The 20,356-nt window shown below is 40.1% G+C and overlaps 1 protein-coding gene across 3 annotated transcripts in view; it reads right to left on the reverse strand.

Moving 5' to 3' along the window:
- The window catches only part of LOC146710995 (myocardin-related transcription factor A-like), a 37,201-nt gene extending 21,304 nt beyond the window's left edge, over positions 1 to 15,897 (reverse strand). For 2 of the 3 annotated variants that reach the window (XM_085453672.1, XM_085453673.1), the window contains exons 1-2: positions 15,234 to 15,895; positions 8,843 to 8,908 (exon numbers count right to left, since the gene is read on the reverse strand). In XM_085453672.1, coding sequence (XP_085309798.1) covers positions 8,843 to 8,908; positions 15,234 to 15,363 — 196 coding nt within the window. In that variant the 5' untranslated portion in view covers positions 15,364 to 15,895. Of the gene's footprint in view, positions 1 to 8,842; positions 8,909 to 15,233 lie in introns of all 3 variants that reach the window. The other variant, XM_085453674.1, reaches the window with a different exon arrangement.
- Between the last annotated feature and the right edge of the window lie 4,459 nt (positions 15,898 to 20,356).

Raw genomic sequence — 20,356 nt, forward strand, 5'->3', positions numbered from 1 at the left:
ACCGAGTAGTCACATGTCTTGCACTGACTTGAAAATTTGGACTTTGATCCAAAATGTATGATTAATGATTCAGTCTGTGATCTTTCCATGTGAAGATACCATCAAGCATGGATTGGTGGGTGATGGTGTTGGGGGAGCTTCACTGCTAGTGATTGCAATTTATCCAGAATTCAATCTATCACAGTACTGTGTAGGACTACATGCCATCTTATCTGGTTCACAAAAAGATGCACTCAGTAAAATATTTCTATTTGCTGGTGGGTTGTTTTTTTTTTAAGTTGCAGTGTGTTTGACCTCTCAGGGCCACCATACAGGCAGCACATTTATTATATAGTGTCCCCATATCCATACTACATGTATGTGAGGACACTGGAGTTTTTTGCACTCAAAGTCTTAGACTCAACTTTAGCCCAATGTGTTTACATCACTTGTGTCTTAAACCAAGTATGAAGTTGTCAGTATCTATGATGAGGGCTGCATGTCATTTTCTAGTCACAATATAGTTTCAAATCTCATGCGGCAAAGCTAGGACAACAAAAAAAATGTCTTACTGTACTGTACTTCACACACACACAGTATGGCTGCATTATCAAACCCGGGGCAGAACTGCTGGTACCTAAGCCTCAGTTCACGTCACTGAGCACTGTCACACTGCCGGTACACACTCACTCTCACACACCCTGGAGAGCCCTCTTAGACCTCTCACCCACCCACAAGGAGGTTATGTGTCCACCTTGAGGGTGTATAAACCTGCCTGTCAGTCAGCTACACTGAAAATGAGTGATGGGATTGAGGGAAGGATGGCTGGATGAGCACACGGGGGGAGAGGGGGGTTAAAAGTGTGAGTGAAAGTGAAGAGGATAAAATAGATTTAAGGAAGATGAAGAATCATGAAAAAGATGTAGAGGAGATGGGGAGAGATGACAAATGAGAGGAGGCAGCTGGAAGAAAAATGGAACAACAGACCAAAGGGCAAAAGACAAGGAGGAAACAGAGAGTGCTGAGATGGGGTCAGAGAGAAAAGACCCCATTATGTGCACGAGTGGTTCCTTACCACCCTGCTAGAGCTAAGCAACAATCTTTAAACATTTTAACATTGAACAACATCACTTCCTCTGACAGCAACTGTTCAGTCTCCTGCTGTCTAGCACTTCCTCTTTAATGTCTTTAGCTGTCCTGCAGGTCAGCTGTGTAAAGTGTGATACATTTGCAAATACTGCACCAAGTATACATGCAATACTCAGATATTTACAGAGCTCATAATCTGTGGAGGAGCATCTGCAAAAGTAAATATTGCAATTCCATGCAACTAGGGCAGGTTTACTAATTAATGCTTTCAGTCTCTTTCTTGTGTTTTTGCTCATTATATCAACTGTGTTAACAATTCTTTAGAAATAAAAAAGGTCCCCGTCTCCTTTGTTTAACTCAGCCTGATCACATGCAGGTTAGTGTGAACTCACAAACTATTTTTAGTGTTTTTTCTAAGAAGTGTAAAAATTACAAACTAGGTGAGGTATCACACTGAGTGCTGTGTCAAGTTTCCCCACAAGAACAACATGGCTGTAGCATGGTTTTTACCTTACTAAGGTTAGAAAGAGGCTTAAAGCGAAGTGCAGTGCATACTGGGCCGAATGGTCCAGGGAGAAAGACTGGTCTGTTGTACTGGCTCTGTATATATACTCATCTTGCGGTCATGAAGGCAAGGCAAGGCAAGGCAAGTTTATTTGTATAGCACAATTCAACAACAAGGTGATTCAAAGTGCTTTACAGAGACATTAGAAACAAGAACAAATAAAAAGCATGATTTAAAATTGATTAAAACAAGCAAATAAACTAACTAACTAATTAACAAACAAACAAACAACAGTTTGTTTGTTTTGCATGCTCATTATTGCAAAACATGGCTGACTTATGAGTTTCTTTTTCTCTTAAAGGTTGTTCCCAGGCACCACATAAATCTAGTCAATTAGAACATGACAACAGCAAGCACACCACAGAGTTCAGGGGCGCTGCAATACAGCTTTTACGTGACAAAACTAACTTTCAGGTGCTTTCTCAAACAAAGAACTACCGGTAGTTGATTTTGTGCACCCTACCCTGGCTCAACTGCAACGTTCCTGAATACTTCTGCAGAAAACTAACAAAGCTACACACCTTTTGTTAAGAAGCAAAGAGAGGCATGGGATAACTGAATTAAAACATATGCACATAACATTCATCTTTGATCTCCATGTCAGTTTTTTTTTTTTTTTCAAACATTCGGCAGGAAAGTGGAAGCAGATAAGAACTGTGATGACTCCTGTGGTCACACCTAACATGACCACGACGAGCGTGGTGCGCACGAAATGCTGTCAATAAATAAAATGGAAACTTAACAGTACCAGCATGTTAACAAAGATAACATTTACATAATTCCATTTTAGAGTTGTTGTTTGTCTGCCCACAAAGATAAGATGACATTATTGTATTATAAATGCTACCTATAGCGAGGGAAAATAGTAAATGCATATTTGTGATGGCGAATACATTCAGCAGCAGTAAAGCGCTTGCATACAGAGTCCATATGAATAGTGTTCAGGCTCCCAGTTTAAACATCTACCACATGAGCAGGTAAATATTAGAATCATTAGCAGATAAAACACACTGTCTCTTCTGACACTTCCTGTGTCAGACTGCTTATAGACCTACTGTGAGAAGCATTGTCAGAGGAAGACTGAGCCTCATTTTCTGAAGAAAATAAAATGTGGGGAAAGCTAAAGTTAGCCACACTGAGCATAAAAAAACCACCATTAATAGTACCAGTTTGTAAAGCATTCAGAACTTTGTGCATTACATACTTATATTAATGCATGCACTGAACAACATATTATGCTCCCTAAAGTAGCATTAAATGGAAATTGTCCATTTAACAGGATAATTAAGACTCTATAAACCAAACAGAAAAAAAGTGCCTTTTTTAAAAACTGAGCCAAAAGTAGCAGCTAACTTGGATGGCAGATGGGGAACTATCACAATCTGATAAGAAGCAGCTACGGATATGCATGATGGCAGCTGCAGTATGATCTTGAGTAACTCACTGTAAAGATTGAAAGGAGACAATGACACCTTTTAACTGCAATCCAAATCTCTTTAGAATAAACCTAAAATGGCACGGCGGACTGCACTCAGATGCTTCTGTTTTCATTTCATTACTAACTTGCATCAACTAATGTAGCTGTTATGCTGAAATGCATCTTTCTCTGTTCAATGTTGCGTGTTACTTGATTTATATGTTAAATTTTCTTGTGCTGCTTTCATGTTATTTTGTATGAGCCTATATGCAATCCTCAAACGTAAGCATTTGAAAAAGAAGCAAACTGCAACACATGGCACAAGCTTTTTATAACATATGGGGGGGATGAGTCTGCCTACAGGGACAAAGTGGAGCGACTGACAGCGTGGTGCAGGGACAACAACCTGCTCCTGAACACAACCAAGACGAAGAAGACTGTTGTGGATTTTATGGACATTAAACCACTTTACGTCAATGGGGATGGGGTGGAGATGGTGCCAGACTTCCGCTTCATGGGAGTTCACATCTAGGATGACCTGTTCTGGGGTGTGAATACAGTGGAGCTGGGAAAGATGCTCAGGAGAGACTTTATTTCCTGAGAATCCTCAGGGAAAACAACATCCCTCAAAAGCTGCTGGTGTCCTTCTATCATTGTTCAATAGAGAGCATCCTATGCTACCGCCTCTGTGTGTGATTGTAAAGATGGCCCAAGGGATCACTTTCTGTTTTTTACCCCCTCTAGATGAACTGCACTGCTCTCGTTGTCTCAGGAAAGCAGGAAATATCATAAAAGACTCCCCACACCCTGCTCATAATCTCTACAAACTGCTGCCATCAGCAATAGTCACACTGTTAAAAAAAACATCTTTAAAAAACGGTAATATTCCGGCAGCTGGGGCGCCAAAATACTACCGTAACATAACAGAAAATAACTTCCTCATAAAAATACGGTTATTTTCAGTAATGACAATACAGTTTGTTGCGCTAATTTTACATGGCATTCTGCCTTTTCCAAGTGCTTTTAGACATTAAATTAGGAACATCTTAACGTGATCAAACAATGAAATTACCTATAAATAAGGTCAATGAATGTGGCAATATGAATCATAATACGTAAATGTACAGAAATATACAGTTAACAGTTGGTTTAAATAATAATGGATTGCATGCCTTGGGACAGACTGACAGAGCCGAGGCTGCCATATCGCACCATCAGCCCATCACCAGTAGGTGAAGAGTCTTGACCACGGACACAATACCGAGAGTGTCCGAGCCGGGGCTCGAACCGGCAACCTTCTGATCACAAGGCAAACTGCCAACTCTTGAGCTATGATCGCCCTAAATAGCAATGATAATAATACTTATGTGATGTAACACAAGCTTATAGGGATCATGTTATATACTTTTCCATAGCATTACATTTGAATTCAACAGTTCAATCTTTCAAATAACCGACAGATATTTGTGAAATCATGATACATTTGTGAATGTATTTTTACAATCTAAATATGCATATGTACAAAAAAGTATATTTAAAAAACAAGTAAATTGTGTTTTACTATATTTACAGTGATGTTATGTTATTTTACCTTTGACATGTAAAATCACAGTCTACTTATGTAAATTTAATGATATTCTAGAAAGACAGTACAAAACTGTAAAATATACAGTAAGATACTTTGACATTACTATTTTTAGAACAGTGCAGTTCTCCCCTATAGTTGTTAGGGCTTTGAATTACAAGTAATCACTTCCAATACAACCTGACGAATACGGTCCAATGGATGACAGCCTGTAACATCCTGTGCAATAGTGTTTATGTGCAATAAGATTCTTTCCATTATAACTGAAAGACTATTTTATTCCTCTTTTTTATACTATTCTTTTGTAATTATATTAAAACCTTTTTCTCCTGACACCACAGGGACTCCACTTAATAAAGATAATTGGATTCTGATTCATTTTGCGTCATCTTATAGACAAAACTAGTCCTTCTTTTGTAGCAAAATACACATATAATTTTCTTTCTTTTTCGTGATTTGCCATTAATTAATTTTTTAACAAAAATTTAAATCCCATTTTTTCAAAAAATTTTATAAATGACCTTTCAGATAAAATAATATCTGCTACACGCTTAAATGCTATGTCACACCTTTAGTGAATCTAATGGACCAATGAATAAATGAGTGTAATGCCATGCAGAAGTCTTGAATCACTTCTTTATATTTTGATAGGGAAATGGCAAAGAGGCGCAGCAATTTACTGAAACATGCACACATGCATGGAAATAAAGTGGGCAATAAGGTAAAATAGAGTTTGTGCAATTCTAAAAAGCTTGAAAGTCAATATTTGGTATGACCACCTTTAGTCTTCAGTCTGAACTGTCTTAGGCAGCTTTCTTGTCATTTCTTTAAGTAGCCTTCAGGAATAGTTCTCCAGGCTTCAAAGCTTTGGAGGTGTCTGCTGTTTGTGCTGATCTCTGTCAAGAAGACCCCACAGTGCTTCAATAATGTTGAGGTCCAGGGGAGGCCAATCCATGACTGATAGTATTCCACTGTGTGTTTTTCACTCATATATATATATTAAAAAACACCCAGCACGCCCCTGCGGGCGGTTTATCCTTCAAGCTCGGGTCCTCTACCAGAGGCCTGGGAGCTTGAGGGTCCTGCGCAGTATCTTAGCTGTTCCCAGGACTGCGCTCTTCTGGACAGAGATCTCCGATGTTATTCCCGGGATCTGCTGGAGCCACTCGCCTAGCTGCACCTAGTGTTCCGATTACCACGGGGACCACCATTACCTTCACCCTCCACATCCTCTCGAGCTCTTCTCTGAGCCCTTGGTATTTCTCCAGCTTCTCGTGTTCATTCTTCCTGATATTGCTGTCATTTGGAACCGCTACATCGATCACTACGGCCGTCTTCTTCTGTTTGTCTACCACCACTATGTCCGGTTGGTTAGCCACCACCATTTTGTCCGTCTGTATCTGGAAGTCCCACAGGATCTTAGCTCGGTCATTCTCCACCACCCTTGGGGGCATCTCCCATTTTGACCTCGGGACTTCCAGGTTATACTCGGCACAGATGTTCCTGTACACTATGCCGGCCACTTGGTTATGGCGTTCCATGTATGCCTTGCCTGCTAGCATCTTGCACCCTGCTGTTATGTGCTGGATTGTCTCTGGGGCATCTTTACACAGCCTGCACCTGGGGTCTTGCCTGGTGTGATAGACCCCAGCCTCTATGGATCTTGTGCTCAGAGCTTGTTCTTGTGCTGCCATGATTAGTGCCTCTGTGCTGTCTTTCAGTCCAGCTTTGTCCAGCCACTGGTAGGATTTCTGGATATCACCCACCTCCTCTATCTGCCGGTGGTACATACCGTGCAGGGGCCTGTCCTTCCATGATGGTTCCTCGTCTCCCTCCTCTTTCTTGGGTTTTTGCTGCCTGAGGTATTCACTGAGCACTCGGTCAGTTGGGGCCATCTTCCCAATGTATTCTTGGATGTTCGTTGTCTCATCCTGGACTGTGGTGCTGACACTCACCAGTCCCCGGCCCCCTTCCTTCCGCTTAGCGTACAGCCTCAGGGTGCTGGACTTGGGGTGAAACCCTCCATGCATGGTAAGGAGCTTTCTTGTCTTTATGTCAGTGGCTTCTATCTCCTCCTTTGGCCAGCCTATTACCCCAGCAGGGTACCTGATCACGGGCAGGGCGTACGTGTTGATGGCCCGGATCTTGTTCTTACCATTCAGCTGACTCCTCAGGACTTGCCTGACCCTCTGCAGGTACTTGGTGGTTGCAGGCTTTCTAGCGGCCTCTTCATGGTTCCCATTTGCCTGCGGGATCCCCAGGTACTTGTAACTGTCCTCTATGTCTGCAATGTTGCCTTCTGGTAGTTCAATCCCCTCAGTTCTGACTACCTTCCCTCTCTTTGATACCATCCGACTACACTTCTCCAGTCCGAACGACATTCCAATGTCATTGCTGTATAGCCTGGTAGTGTGGATCAGTGAATCGATGTCTCGTTCACTCTTGGCATACAGCTTGATGTCATCCATGTACAGGAGGTGGCTGACAACTGCTCCGTTCCGTAGTTGGTATCCGTAGCCAGTCTTGTTAATGATCTCACTGAGGGGGTTCAGGCCTATGCAGAACAGCAGTGGGGACAGAGCATCTCCTTGGTAGATCCCGCACTTGATGGTGACTTGTGCTATGGACTTGGAGTTGGCCTCTAGTGTTGTACGCCACATCCCCATTGAGTTCCTGATGAAGGCTCTTAGGGTCCCATTGATCTTGTACAATTCTAGGCATTCCAGTATCCAGCTGTGGGGCATTGAGTCATAGGCCTTCTTGTAATCAATCCAGGCAGTGCACAGGTTGGTCAGTCTGGTCTTGCAGTCTCGGCTGACTGTTCTGTCTACCAGTAGCTGGTGTTTTGCACCTCTGGTATTCTTGCCAATTCCTTTCTGTGTCCCACTCATGTATTGACCCATGTGCCTGTTCATCTTAGCCAATATGATGCCTGACAGGAGCTTCCATGTAGTACTGAGGCAGGTTATTGGTCGGTAGTTGGAGGGGACCAGTCCCTTCTTGGGGTCCTTGGGGATCAGGACCGTCCGGCCTTCGGTTAGCCATTCCGGGTGTCTCTCGTTAACTAGCAGCTGGTTCATTTGAAAAAAAAAAAAAAAAAAAAAATATATATATATATATATATATTTTTTTTTTTTCCCCTCGTTGTATATTGTTTTCTCTTCTTACTTTTGCATCTTTGTGGTCCAGCTACCCAATCTGGCTGTGCAAGAAACTGCACAATGACAATAAAAAGCTCTAAGTCTCAAAGTCTAAGTCTCTTTTTCTATCCTTTTACTGCATTGGTAGTGTATTTGGGATCTTTTTCATCTTTTTCATCATTCCAGATGGTGTTGCATGGTCAGTCAAAATCGAATCATAATTCTGTGTACATAATTCCATCAATTTTGACAAGATCCACAACAACACTCACTAAAATGCATCCCTAAACCATGACAGAGTGTTGTACAGACGGCTGTAGATACTCATGGTTGTACTTCTCTCCTGACCTCATCAGTATGTGTTGATGACAATTTCAGAAATTTTTAAAGGTCCTGTGTTACTGGAGTTTTTCCTGTTTCTTAGGAGATGACATTCAGATACTGTTCAGACTCTGTACATCATGCTGTTATATGTCATGACAAATAACTGACAAATAATTCTTTCAGAATTGCCTTTTTGATGTGAAATTCAGTTTTATTTATATCAAAATTTGCTACGTTTGACATTTTGGATAAATTCAACTGAAAAAATGGGAACAAAATAGATGTTCTTGTGATAGGCTGCCAGTAACAAACAGTCTATTTAAGTTAAAATGACTTCTTTGATAAGTTGCCCCTTATGTGTAGACACAACTCTGGTTTATCTATTAAGTTAAGTGCTTGAATGATTGATCAGTCAGTGTTTAGTGGCTTAACAAAGAAACAAACAAGCAAAAAGCATTCTACTGAAAATGGCGAGATACAGGGAATGGACTGAAAATCAGTGAAAAAGCAGCCAGTGTCCAAAGAAAAACTTTGAGCTTTCAAAAGGACAAATTAAAAAAATACAACAAAGTCTGGCTCTTTGGCAGCAAAATATAAAAAACCATACAGTGGGACCCAAAACTTTGGCGCAGTACTAGATGTGCTGGTTGTATCTACTAACAAGGTTATTGTAAGAGTTTACATCAGCTTCATTTTACAGTTCATATCAAAATATTTCTTAAAAGTGTTTTGTTGTAACTTACGTGGCATGATCCCCTGGCTGACGAGCTCCTCTCTGCTCCTTCTCTGTTGCAACTTCAGCTGAAGAACTGAACACCAAGATGCAAGTCAGTAGCGGCAGAATGAATGGAAAACATCATCAGACTGAGTGTGTATGCATGTTTATCTCAGTTCTCACCCACCGAACGCCACAAAGGTAGAGACATTACTAAGCAAATGCCCACGAGCAAAATGAAAGCAGTAGATTGAAGCAGTGATATATCCAAGTTACTCTATGAGGACTTTTCTGTCTACACTATTAGCTGCTACAAAAATTGTGATCTTTTATGATCGGATGCACAAAGGTTATGTAACACACTACAAAGGGAAGTCAGACACACACATGAACACACGTACTGGCAGTTTCCTGTTTCACGTTTTTGATGAAATGGCAGCCCACAGTCACACATTCGTGACATTACAAGATCCCACAGAGTGTGAGAAAAAAAAGACAGCAGACTGCTCATTTTGAGAGCACCTGGATTGAACTTGATGCTTGTTTGATTGTATTTTATAAATTATTGATTTGTTCACACAACTTTATTTATATCTGCAAAACATTTTGAGGGCTGAACTTCAAGATGATATGAAAATATGGACTGGCAGGAAAGGATTTTCTGTTCATCAGCACTTTGATCTGAGCAGTGAGTTGCAGTAAAATGCAGTAGCTGGAAATGTTTTGAGTGTGAAGGTCTTTTTCACGCACTCTGACTTTCTGCATCCACAGTATTAGTACACACAGTTGCCACATAGAAGTGTGGCTGAGGTGTTGCACAGCGTATTATAAGTTGTGACTATCAATAAGAAATAACTTCACCTACAATCACAGGTCTTTTCAGAGCAGATCAGGCAATATGACAATGTGACGTGGTGATTGAATGGGATTAATAAATAACTTTTGGTCTCAGCTGCAGGTTTTGGTTCCCATGTAGCAAAGCCAAACATTTATGTTTAGCTTGTTTCTTTTAACACAAATGAAGCGCGTGCATCTTTTGATAGTTTTTGGGGAAAATCTTATGACAAAGTGACGAAATGCACAACAGAATAGCTGTGTTATAATATTCTTTCTTTTTGTTTTTTGCCTGGTCACATTTTGTTCTCATTTTCCTAAATAGGTTCTATTAAATGTTTAAATTTAACCTTCTACAGTAAGTACAAATCCAGTACTCAGTGCTGAGCCATAATGTCTGATCAGTGGTTTGAAAGGACATATCCATAAAGTGAAAATTTACTGCTGTACTTTCTGGGCTGAAGCTGACTGTCACCCCAGTGACATTCAAACTGTAGCTCATCTTTCCTCATCAGAGTATTCCTCCACCATGGGCTAAGACCCCATGTGGGTATGCTTGATCAGCACTTTGTCAATTTTAGACAAGTAAAAGAAATAAACTAATACAGAAATACAGTTTGGTTAAATGTAGGTGATTTTGGGCTGTCTTCGAACTGTTTTTTCCAGGGGGGAACTGATGTTAAAAAACAAGAATTGGGTAAAAAAAGTTTGAATTTATTATGGATTTTCTCAACACGGGGTCAAAACTATACATATAGACTCAAATGTACATACACCACCATTAATATTTGGTTAAATGTCCCTCGGCATGTACCACTTTGACCAGAACCCTATGGTAGCCATCAATAAACTTTGGGCTGGACATCGTACCACTTTTTCTTGACAAAATTGTTAGTTCATTTAAATTGGTTGGTTTCCTGGTTAAGATTTATTTTTCAATGATGGGCCACAAATTTTCAAAAGAGTTAAGGTTGGAGCTTTCAGAAGCCAGTTTCAGAAGCTTAATGTTACCCTTCAGCTATTCCAAAAAACCAGTTTTGCTGAATCTTTGGGATCTTTATCCTGTTGGGGCATTCAACTGTGTCCCGTCTGACCATAAAGATTATTGAATAAAGCAGGCTAACATTTAGACTGACCATTCCATTTTCTGGAATAGGCTTCCGAAATCCCCAAGTTCAAACCTATTAAAATGTATGTACTATTCTTTAAAAGCCAGGTCCATGCAAAGAAACCATCCAATTTACACTAACTTCAACTACCAATTCCTTCACGAGGAATGGTCAAATATCCAGACAGTCTCAAGCCAGAAGCTTTTTGGTGGCGACCAAAAGAAGCTGGCCGAAGTGAAACTTGCCAAGGGACATTTAACCAAATAATAGTGGGGGTCACAGAAAGTTGGTTCATCTGGTCATAGTGTTTATAGAGGAAGAAACTTTTCCTTTTTCATCCAAGTAACTTCTTCAGTCTCACCTGCCTGCAGGTTTCCCCCACTTTATAAACAGTACATTTGTGTAATGACCGAAAGTAGCACCAATGACTAACAAAGGGCCGATAATTTCAGAAAACTACATTCGAAACCTTAGGGGTATGAGTTAATTGCTTCCATATGATAAATAATAGACATATTATTGCCCAGTTTGTTAGAGAACTGAAATCAGGTTAACCTCTTAAGCCCCAACGCCTAACCCCAAATGCGATCTCCTGCCTTTTGCCCCCGTATCCGGGGTGTTGGGGCTTAAGAGGTTAAAATAGATGAAATGCTGCACAGAAAACACTGAAACCACTAATTGTAATACAGTACTATGCAAACATCTACCCCTCATTTCTTCCCATTTTCTAGGAAAATGGGAATTAGGTTAAGCTACTTTTCTAAAACATGTACAAATTGGAAATATGGCACATAAGGCAAAAGTTTGTACAATTTTAACAAGCCAGAAAGTCAATATTTTGTAAAACCACCTTTGTTCTTCAACAATGTCTTAGGCAACTTTCTTGTCATTTCTTTAAGAATTCCTCATGAATAATTCTCCAGGCTTCTTGAAGGACATTCACAGGTCTTTGGATGTTGGCTGCCTTTGTTCCATTCTCTGTCAAAATGATCCCACACTGCTAATGTTCAAAGAAAAACTTTGATAGACTTTCAGAAAACCTATAGAACTATTACTAAAGACCACTTGAACAATGACAAAATGACAAGAAATTCACTGGAAACAATATATAAAGAAATGAGGGGCGAGTCAAGATTTTTGCACTGTATGTACTGTAATGAACAAGATTTGGATATTAACAGATTTCAAGTCTTTTCTAAACCTGAATCCAAACTTCCACATCTATCTCTTAAATCTCCTGTCTTCCTTTTACATTTTCAGGTTTTCAGGTTCATGTCTTCTGTCTTTATACCTGTAAAAAGTCTTACTTAATAAGGACAAGCTGAATGTTTTCAGAAATTTGAGTGTGGCCTACATTTTCTTCCCTGAGTTGGAAAAAATGGGACCATGCTGTGTTACTGTGGCCCATTAGAATCTACAGATAGTCCTTATGAGCGACTACAAAAGCATTCAAATCGCTTTGATTTCTGTGATGAGGACTTGGCTGACATGGATGGTGCAGTTTCTCCCCTTGGCAGCAGGAAAGATTTAACTGGCTCCTGCAGGGAAACATGGGCAGCCACACTAAGCAAACACTAACACAGATACTCATTACAAGCATGCATAATATTTGCATACGCACGCAAACATACATTGCAGTGCAGATGCACATTTTAATCTCCACTTATGGTGGCATAGTGTAATCACATATAAACACACACACTGACAAACACTTACATTTGCAAAGTGATGTTACTGTATGTATTGAGAAAGAATCTATGTTTGGAATGTGCACTCACTGGTCAAACGCTACTACATAAGAGGAAGTCTCGCTTTAGCCTAGTCATAAACAGTTTATGCACACAGCACTTTGACCATGCAAAAGAGCCCATTGTGCTCATTGAGTAAAATGAAACATCGGATCTATGTCAAAGGGGGTTATTTGACTGTTGAGGTTTTCTCTGTTTTATTGTAGGGTCTTTACCTTACAATACAAAGCATTCAGGCGACTGTTTTTGATTTGGTGAATTGAATTGCATTATCAGAAACTAAAATTGTCACAAGCTGAACAGGCAATGAAGCAACAAATTGCAAAGACTGCACTGAGCCTAAGAAATTTCTTTATGACTTAAAGTTGTTTGAGCAACATAATATGGACACCAGTGTTATTTCTCTATTTCATAGCCACTCCATAAGCCAGTTACGTGGGCATGTTAAAAAAAACGTTTTTACATAGAAGGCATCACTGCTAGAAGACGAGCCTGGTGTCAAAATGTAGGTAAAACGAGACCATTCATATGCGACAACTTATTTTCATCTGTCACAAACCTCTTCTTCCAGAACAAAAAGACTGAGTGTTTATCAGAAATTAGTGAGGCTGATCTCCTGTACAGCTTACTAGGGTATCCTTGGAAAAACTCAGAAGTGGTCATGATCCTAGGTCTTTGACCCAGTATCTTCTGTGTTTGGACTTTTGAATTCTTATTTATTGGATATACTGAGTTTGAGATGGTTATTCCAGGTTTTGGTTCTCATTATAGCTGTAATTCCTTTGTTTTTTACTATTTGTATCCTCACGTCTTCTTAGTTTTGTTATCTTGGTTCTACTTTGCTTGTATTCTATGTTTTTTCTGTAATCATACTCCTCCTGTGCTCCCCATGCATTTTTGTGAAGATAGTCTGTCTCTGTGGTTGTTTAGCCTTCTGTCTTATCTGTGTTTCAGTTCCCGTGCACTGTTTCTTCCTGTTTTATTTTGGCGGTCTCACATCTCTTCTGCTTTGTATTTAGCTCTATTTCCCCTGTCTTGTAACCTGTAATTAGTTTCAGCTGTTTTCCCACCTGTTGGCTGTTCCCTCATTATCCTCTGTGTTTATATATATTGTCTCAGTATTTCCTTGACCCTTGTCACATTCTTCCTCATGGCTGTGTCCTCTCTGCCAGTGTGGTTTCTTAGAAGATTTGTAGCTTCGGTTTCCTCGTTTCTAGTCTTTGATGTTGTGCGCTTTGTTCAGGCTCAGCGTTAAAGCTGCTTTTTAGTTTACTTTCTGTCCTTTGAATCCTGCATCTTGGATCCAACTCCTGTCTGACACACAGCCTCCCTGACAGAACCTGTTTAATGATGTCAATTCACATCTTAATTGATGCATGATGAGGTGTCCAAAACACTCATTGAGGACACAGAGGTACAAGTACAGGAGGTAGTCAAATATCCATCCATCCATCCATCTTCATCCGCTTTATCCGAGGCCGGGTCGCGGGGGCAGCAGCCTAAGCAGAGAGGCCCAGACCTCCCTCTCCCCAGCCACCTCCTCCAGCTTATCCGGGGGAACACCAAGGCGTTCCCAGGCCAGCCGAGAGATATAATCTCTCCAGCGTGTCCTGGGTCTGCCCCGGGGCCTCCAAATATATATAACAATAATACAATTATTTTCACATATTTGACCGCTTTGCATGTGTGACAGTGATAATGACTAGCCGATGTATCACATCTGGTTCACTTCTGTGTGAACAGTTCACTCAGAGTGCTTTCTACATTAAATTGAATGTGCATGGATTTGTGGACCACCTCTATTTCAAAGTTGTGGAGAGACAGTCAGTTACAGTGTGTATTTATCCATCAGTCTTTTCTTGTTTCCTAAGGAGTCTTCTGTATGGTAAACACAATGTAGTGGGCAGTTCAGACTCTCTTGTCTGCCCCCAACCTGTGGTCTGCCTCTGTGTCCCCCCTCTCTCCTCCGCCCCACAAGTTTTCTATTTCCGACCATGCTGTAACCACTCGAAACCCAATCCCTCTAGACCGCCCTGTGAATTAAGAGGAACATTACTGTAAACTGCCAACTCGCACACAAGTACATAAAGTGTAAGGACAGCTTAAAAGGTTGTGCACACACGGTCTGATGGGAAAACGTGAGAAGCGATGTGGTGAAAGGATGCATGGGCAGTCTCTGCTAGGCATAGCTGTGGCTGTTATTTTGCTATTTATTAGTTATTGCATATTTTTCAATAACTGAAACTGTGGCAATGCACCATAACATGCCTTTAAATTTTTAATGAAAAGAAACTAAAGCCTCTTGGAGTTTGTCCTTGTCTAAATTGGTCCACACTCCTCTCTGTCCAGATACTTTGATTCAAGGCCCAGGGACCTCCAGCCAACAGGTTGCTCGGTTCATCTGCTCAAGGCGACGTGTGCTGTGCCCAGGCTGGCTGTGCCCCAACTGTAACCAAGGCACTAGCAGGATATTTGATCCCATTAACACCTCGGCCCAGAAAATAAACCTCTATTCTTTGATGGGAAAGCCTAAATTTTTAAAACAGTTGATGTAATATCTACAAATATTCAGTGTACATTTTCACAAAATTTCTTTACTTAAAAAGAACTACTAATACAATCAAACTGAGCTACACACATTTTCAAATCCTCATGTGTTGTGTGAGTGCAGCTCTAAAAATGTTCATGTGCTGTGAACTGGAAACGTGACTAGAAACAGGTATCCCACCTTGTCTGAGACTCTGACAGGCTTGGCGCTCTAACTCAAAACACATATCTGGCTTATCCATGTTGCATCTGATTGGCTGAGGCCTGAAAGGGGCAGGGTCAATCCGGACACATGGAGGGTGCTCCAGCATGGCGAGCGTTAGCAAACTGGAAAATTACCCCTGAGTGAGTCATCCACAAAAACACCACAATAGGAACGACAGCCAATGGTGGACATCAGTTTAGTCCAGGTGCTGGATTTCTGCAGCCTTGAAATCCCCCCAAAACAAAGCAATCCGCTTAAAGAGTCAAGCTCTGGGAGACCATTGTTGTGACTGAAATGAAGGAATATCCTTCAAAGTAGAGAAAAGTGAAAGAAGAAGAAATCTGCAACATTTCTGGTGTCAGTCATGATCAAAAGAGATTTGTTCTCATCAAAACAGCCATTTCCAACCACTTCTTTTGAAGAACTCCTTGATTAGATTCAGCAAAAACAAAAGCGAGAATGTGTAGAAGAAAATCCTTAATAGAGTTTTTTTTTTTTTAAAAAGAGAGTAGATGAATGCAAACTATACAAACTCCAATGCTGTGCTTTAGAAGAGCGTCTCCTGGATTTGCTGTTGCTACAGGACTGACTAAGTCGCGTGTGCATGCCTTCATGTGTGTCGTATATCAGTGAAGCTGTGCTCGAGAGGTCTGTCACAGCTGTTGCTGTACTCAGTCACTCAGCCGTTGATAGACACAAGCAGGCGCATCTGAACACAAATACATGCACACGCGTTCTCCTCACCAAATTCCTCTCACTTTGCACTTCTGCTCTGAGCTCAGTGTGGTGTCAGTGATACATCCAACATCTCAACAGCTGCTGCCACTCCATGTGCCCGTCATCATTTTTTGTCAGCTTTTTTTTAATTTATTTTTTTGTCTTTCTGTCCAGCTGTCTGACTTTTATTTCCTCTTTTTCTGCTCACAATGTTTGACAGAGTTTATTTGGAGTTTGGATTAGGAAAGTAACCAAAAATCGAAAAGTAATCATGGAAAGATACCAAACCCTCACCTTAGATGATGCGAATAAATTCACTTAAAAGATAATGTTTACTTTGAAAAAAACTAAACTAAAGTCTAATGACTATTACATGTAATACATTTTTGAACCATAAAAATGATCTAAGCAGGGATTATGCTTTCCATGTCTATGAGTCTGCTAGGGCCCACTCAGGACCCAGTGACATAAAAATTACATTATCAGATGGTTAGCATAATGGTTCTTACGGATGTTCGTGCACCTGCCTGTTTTTGGGCACCAACTAGACCTGGTCCCCAGACGGCAGACCTCGAGTGGATGTCAAAGAAGTATAAAAAGAATGACTATTCCACTATCAGAGGTCTATCTTTCTGTGTCTGTGTCCACAACAGAGTATAACCTAGGCTTTAAACTAAACTGCACTGAAAATGTAAAATTAAATAAAAATAAATAGAAATTAAAAAATGCAAAACTATAATAGCTATCACAAAAGGAGGAGAAGGAGAAGGAAAAGGGCAGCTTTTCATCTATAAACTGCTTTAAAATCTAGTGAGGACAAGCTGTTTATGTGGCTTTTGCTCAAGCTACAGCCAGAGCCATGGCATGTGATGACTTATGCAGAAGAGTGGATTTGCATTTGATGTCCCAGCTCTATCATCCAGGCTTTGATGATAACACATTTACTTGCAAACACTGGCTCTGTTTCTACACATTGCAAAGAATAGCAACTGATCTCAGTGCACTGAAACCAAAGCAAACAGTAGCTTGTCTAGTTCACTAGTGTTCTATAAATTTCCCGTCAAACACGAGAGATTTATCTGCAATGCACATGTGCAACAACCAGAAACAGCTGCTGTCCTCTCAGCTCGACAAGCTTGAACTTTCAAATTGATAAACTTGTGCGTACTTTCAACAACAAAGATCTGTATGCACTTGCCTGCCTGTATCCAAAGCTATTTGGGTTTTAGTCTATTATTTTAATCACTTCTTTCCCATGCTGTCAAAATCAATTCTTATTCTTCAGCTCTTCCCCATCTCCACTGCGTTAATCAGAGATCAATCTTCCACTTGTTCCATTTCTACTACCACAAGCATCTAGACTGCACAGGTCTTCTCCCGCTTCCTCCTCTGCTCTGCTCTGCTACCTCAGCATAGAGTCCAGTTGCCAAATAGGATATAATTATATTAATATAATATGATAAAAGATTTGTACTTAAACAAATCTAGTCAATGTTTTCCAGTGAATTTCTCCTTATTGAAATTTCTGGTTTGGATTTCACTGGACAAGCACTGCTTGCCCTGTTGGACCACTGCCGCAAAAAGAAAATATGGAGCATCAAAGTAGGTTAAAGTACATTGTAATTGTTTCCAATATTGCTGCCAAAATATGCCAAAAAATGCTAGTTTCTAGTGGATTTTTTAACCAATTTTGTATTTCCATCTAGTGAACTGAAGGGTCTTCAGTTGTGGTTTTGACATTCAGCAGGAGAGTGTAGTGGTACACTCCTCTTGGAAAATACGTAGCTGTGTATCTCTTTCCCAAGATGATCTGTTTTCTCCCAGTGCCTAATTAAAGTGTATACAGTATACTTGCCTGCAGCCGTTCATGTTGCCTTTATCACTTTCCTTCAGCGCGACTGTCTTCTCCTCTCTGTGCCTGCATGTCAGTATAAAACACCTGTTCCCTTCCACTGACAGTTCCATTCATCTCCATTATTAACGCCCTGTCCCAGGTGACATCAACTAATATGACATGACATTAAAAGAGAGCCCTTTCAAGGTGAAAAAAACTAAGCGCTCTATTCTCATCTGTCAGTTAGCATTACAAGGAGCCGATGGTACTTGTCATGTTTGCATTATGTAAAAAAAAAAAAAAAAAAAATATATATATATATATATATATATATATATATATATATATATATATATATATATATATATATATATATATATATATATATATATATTATTGCCTGTGCTTCAAAAACAAAGAGCAAGCTGAAGATGAAAACACATGATAAAGCATGTGGATTTGTAAATGATAAGATCATATAGTGAGAATCTGCATATTTGTGTTAAACATGCAGGATGACTCCCAAGTGTGTTCTTGATACTGAGGGTGTTATTATGCGAGAAGTGTTGTCCCCAGGCAAAGAACTCCTCAGTGTGACAGGAGAGGGGAAAATGAATCAAGACTCTCATCCACCATTACTTCAGATAAGGCTCCAACCAAAATGCTTACAGGGCTAATCCTGCTCTGCTGCATGTGCTCGTGTGTTTTGTGTGTGCAATTGTTTCCTGTCACAAAGAGTCTATCTACATGCACAAACTGTTTAACTCTGCTCGACACTAATGTATCTGTATAAGCAATGTAAGTGCAAGATTAAGACTTATTATTAAGACTAAATATGTTTACATTGCTTTATATCTGAGTCAAACTTTTTAAAGTGCGTGTCCTGATATCAGTTGTAAACACTGAGATGAAAGCCAGCAAAGAGAATTGTGAATCTCCCACACAGAGGGCTATCTCTTGTTGTTCCAGATAATTGCAGATGATAATCTGTGGATTAAAAAACATAAATAAACATAACAGATCTCAGAGTAGTTCTTGAAGAAGTCATAGTTCTTGACCATTCAAACAAAGGAACAACCAGGGTGAATGTTTTAGTGACAGATTTTCAAATCACCATTGGGCCTCATAGAGGTAAGAGTGGTATTTGAGGGTGCCTGGGTGATTTGAAGAATAAGGTTTGGTGAAAAGTATCAACAATTGGCTAAATTAAAGAGAATAAAGCTTCAGCAAAAGTATAAAAGTATATAGAACAAGTTTATTGTTTGACTGACCTCAGCTTGTGGCCTCATTGGGGTTGTCATAAAGGTCGCACTTCTCCAGTTCATTCATCTATTGCCAGGGAAGCATGACTGTCTTTAAACCACATGAACATATTATCCAATAATGTCTCATTTGTGATCAGTATGTCAGACAGCTATTATTAATCATTTAGTTTTTTCTACTCTACATTTAACCTATTTTTTTCCTGTAATAGCTTATAATGAGCTTTATGAAACCCACAAGCTGAAATGTATTAAATACATGTTAAAATTGGCACTGGCGATTGCACCTCTTTAGATTTTAGTCGATACTCCAAGAACTTTGTAGTTGAAGTTGTGCCAGAAATCTCCCAAATCTCAAAATTGATCAGACATTGATATATTGTGCTGGCGATGATTCTCAATATGTCGTAAATGTATTGCTGTGGGGATCTGAAAGTATATTTGGTAAGTGCTGTATAACAAAGCACTGTTATGGAAGTCTCCATTCCGGTGCTGCTTTACAGCATTTGACAGGAACAAAACATTAGCTCACTCAACTAAAAAGCTTTGAGCTGTTACCTTCATCCTTGTGCCAACTCAGCCAGCATAATAACATGGGAGATATCTGTCTGAAGGACTGCTGTGAAGGACAGTAATGAAACTCCATGCTGAAATACAGTTCTATGCATCACTCTTGAGTCATGTCTGATTTTTTATATTTAGCTGGGAAAATGGGAAATAGGTGAAGGTGAATTATTGAAAACTATGCAAACACATATGGAAATACAGTACACAAGGCAAAAACATTGCTGTACAATTCTAATAAGCTCTTCAACAATTGGTTTGACCACCTTTATTCTTCAGCATTGCCTGAACTCTCTTTGGCAGCTTTCTTATAATTTCTTAAAGTAGTGTTCAGGAATAGTTCTCCAGACCTGGTGAAGGACATTCAAAGCTCTTCTTTAGATGTTGGCTGCCTTTGTTCTGTTGTCTTTGAAGATGATCCCACACTGCTTCAAAAATGTTGAGGTCCGGGCTCTTAGGAGGCCAGATGATGACCTCACTATTGTCATGGGTGGTCAAACTTTGTGTCGAGGAACAGACAATAGTGTTCCATTGTGTGTTTTTCTATCCAGGTATCCATTCCGAGGGTGTTTGGGATCATTGTCATGAATGACGGTGTTGCCATCAGATGCTTTGAGGATAGTATTGCACGGTGAATCTAAATCAGATGGTACTTTTGGTTGAAATGCAGCCCCAAACCATGACAAAGCCTCCGCTGCCTTTTAAAGATGGCTTTCGATGCT

The sequence above is a fragment of the Copadichromis virginalis genome, linkage group LG4 (assembly GCF_057382275.1).
Source record: "Copadichromis virginalis isolate Kocher_CV1m ecotype Utaka linkage group LG4, C_Virginalis_male_GT1.1, whole genome shotgun sequence".
Lineage (NCBI taxonomy): Eukaryota > Metazoa > Chordata > Actinopteri > Cichliformes > Cichlidae > Copadichromis > Copadichromis virginalis.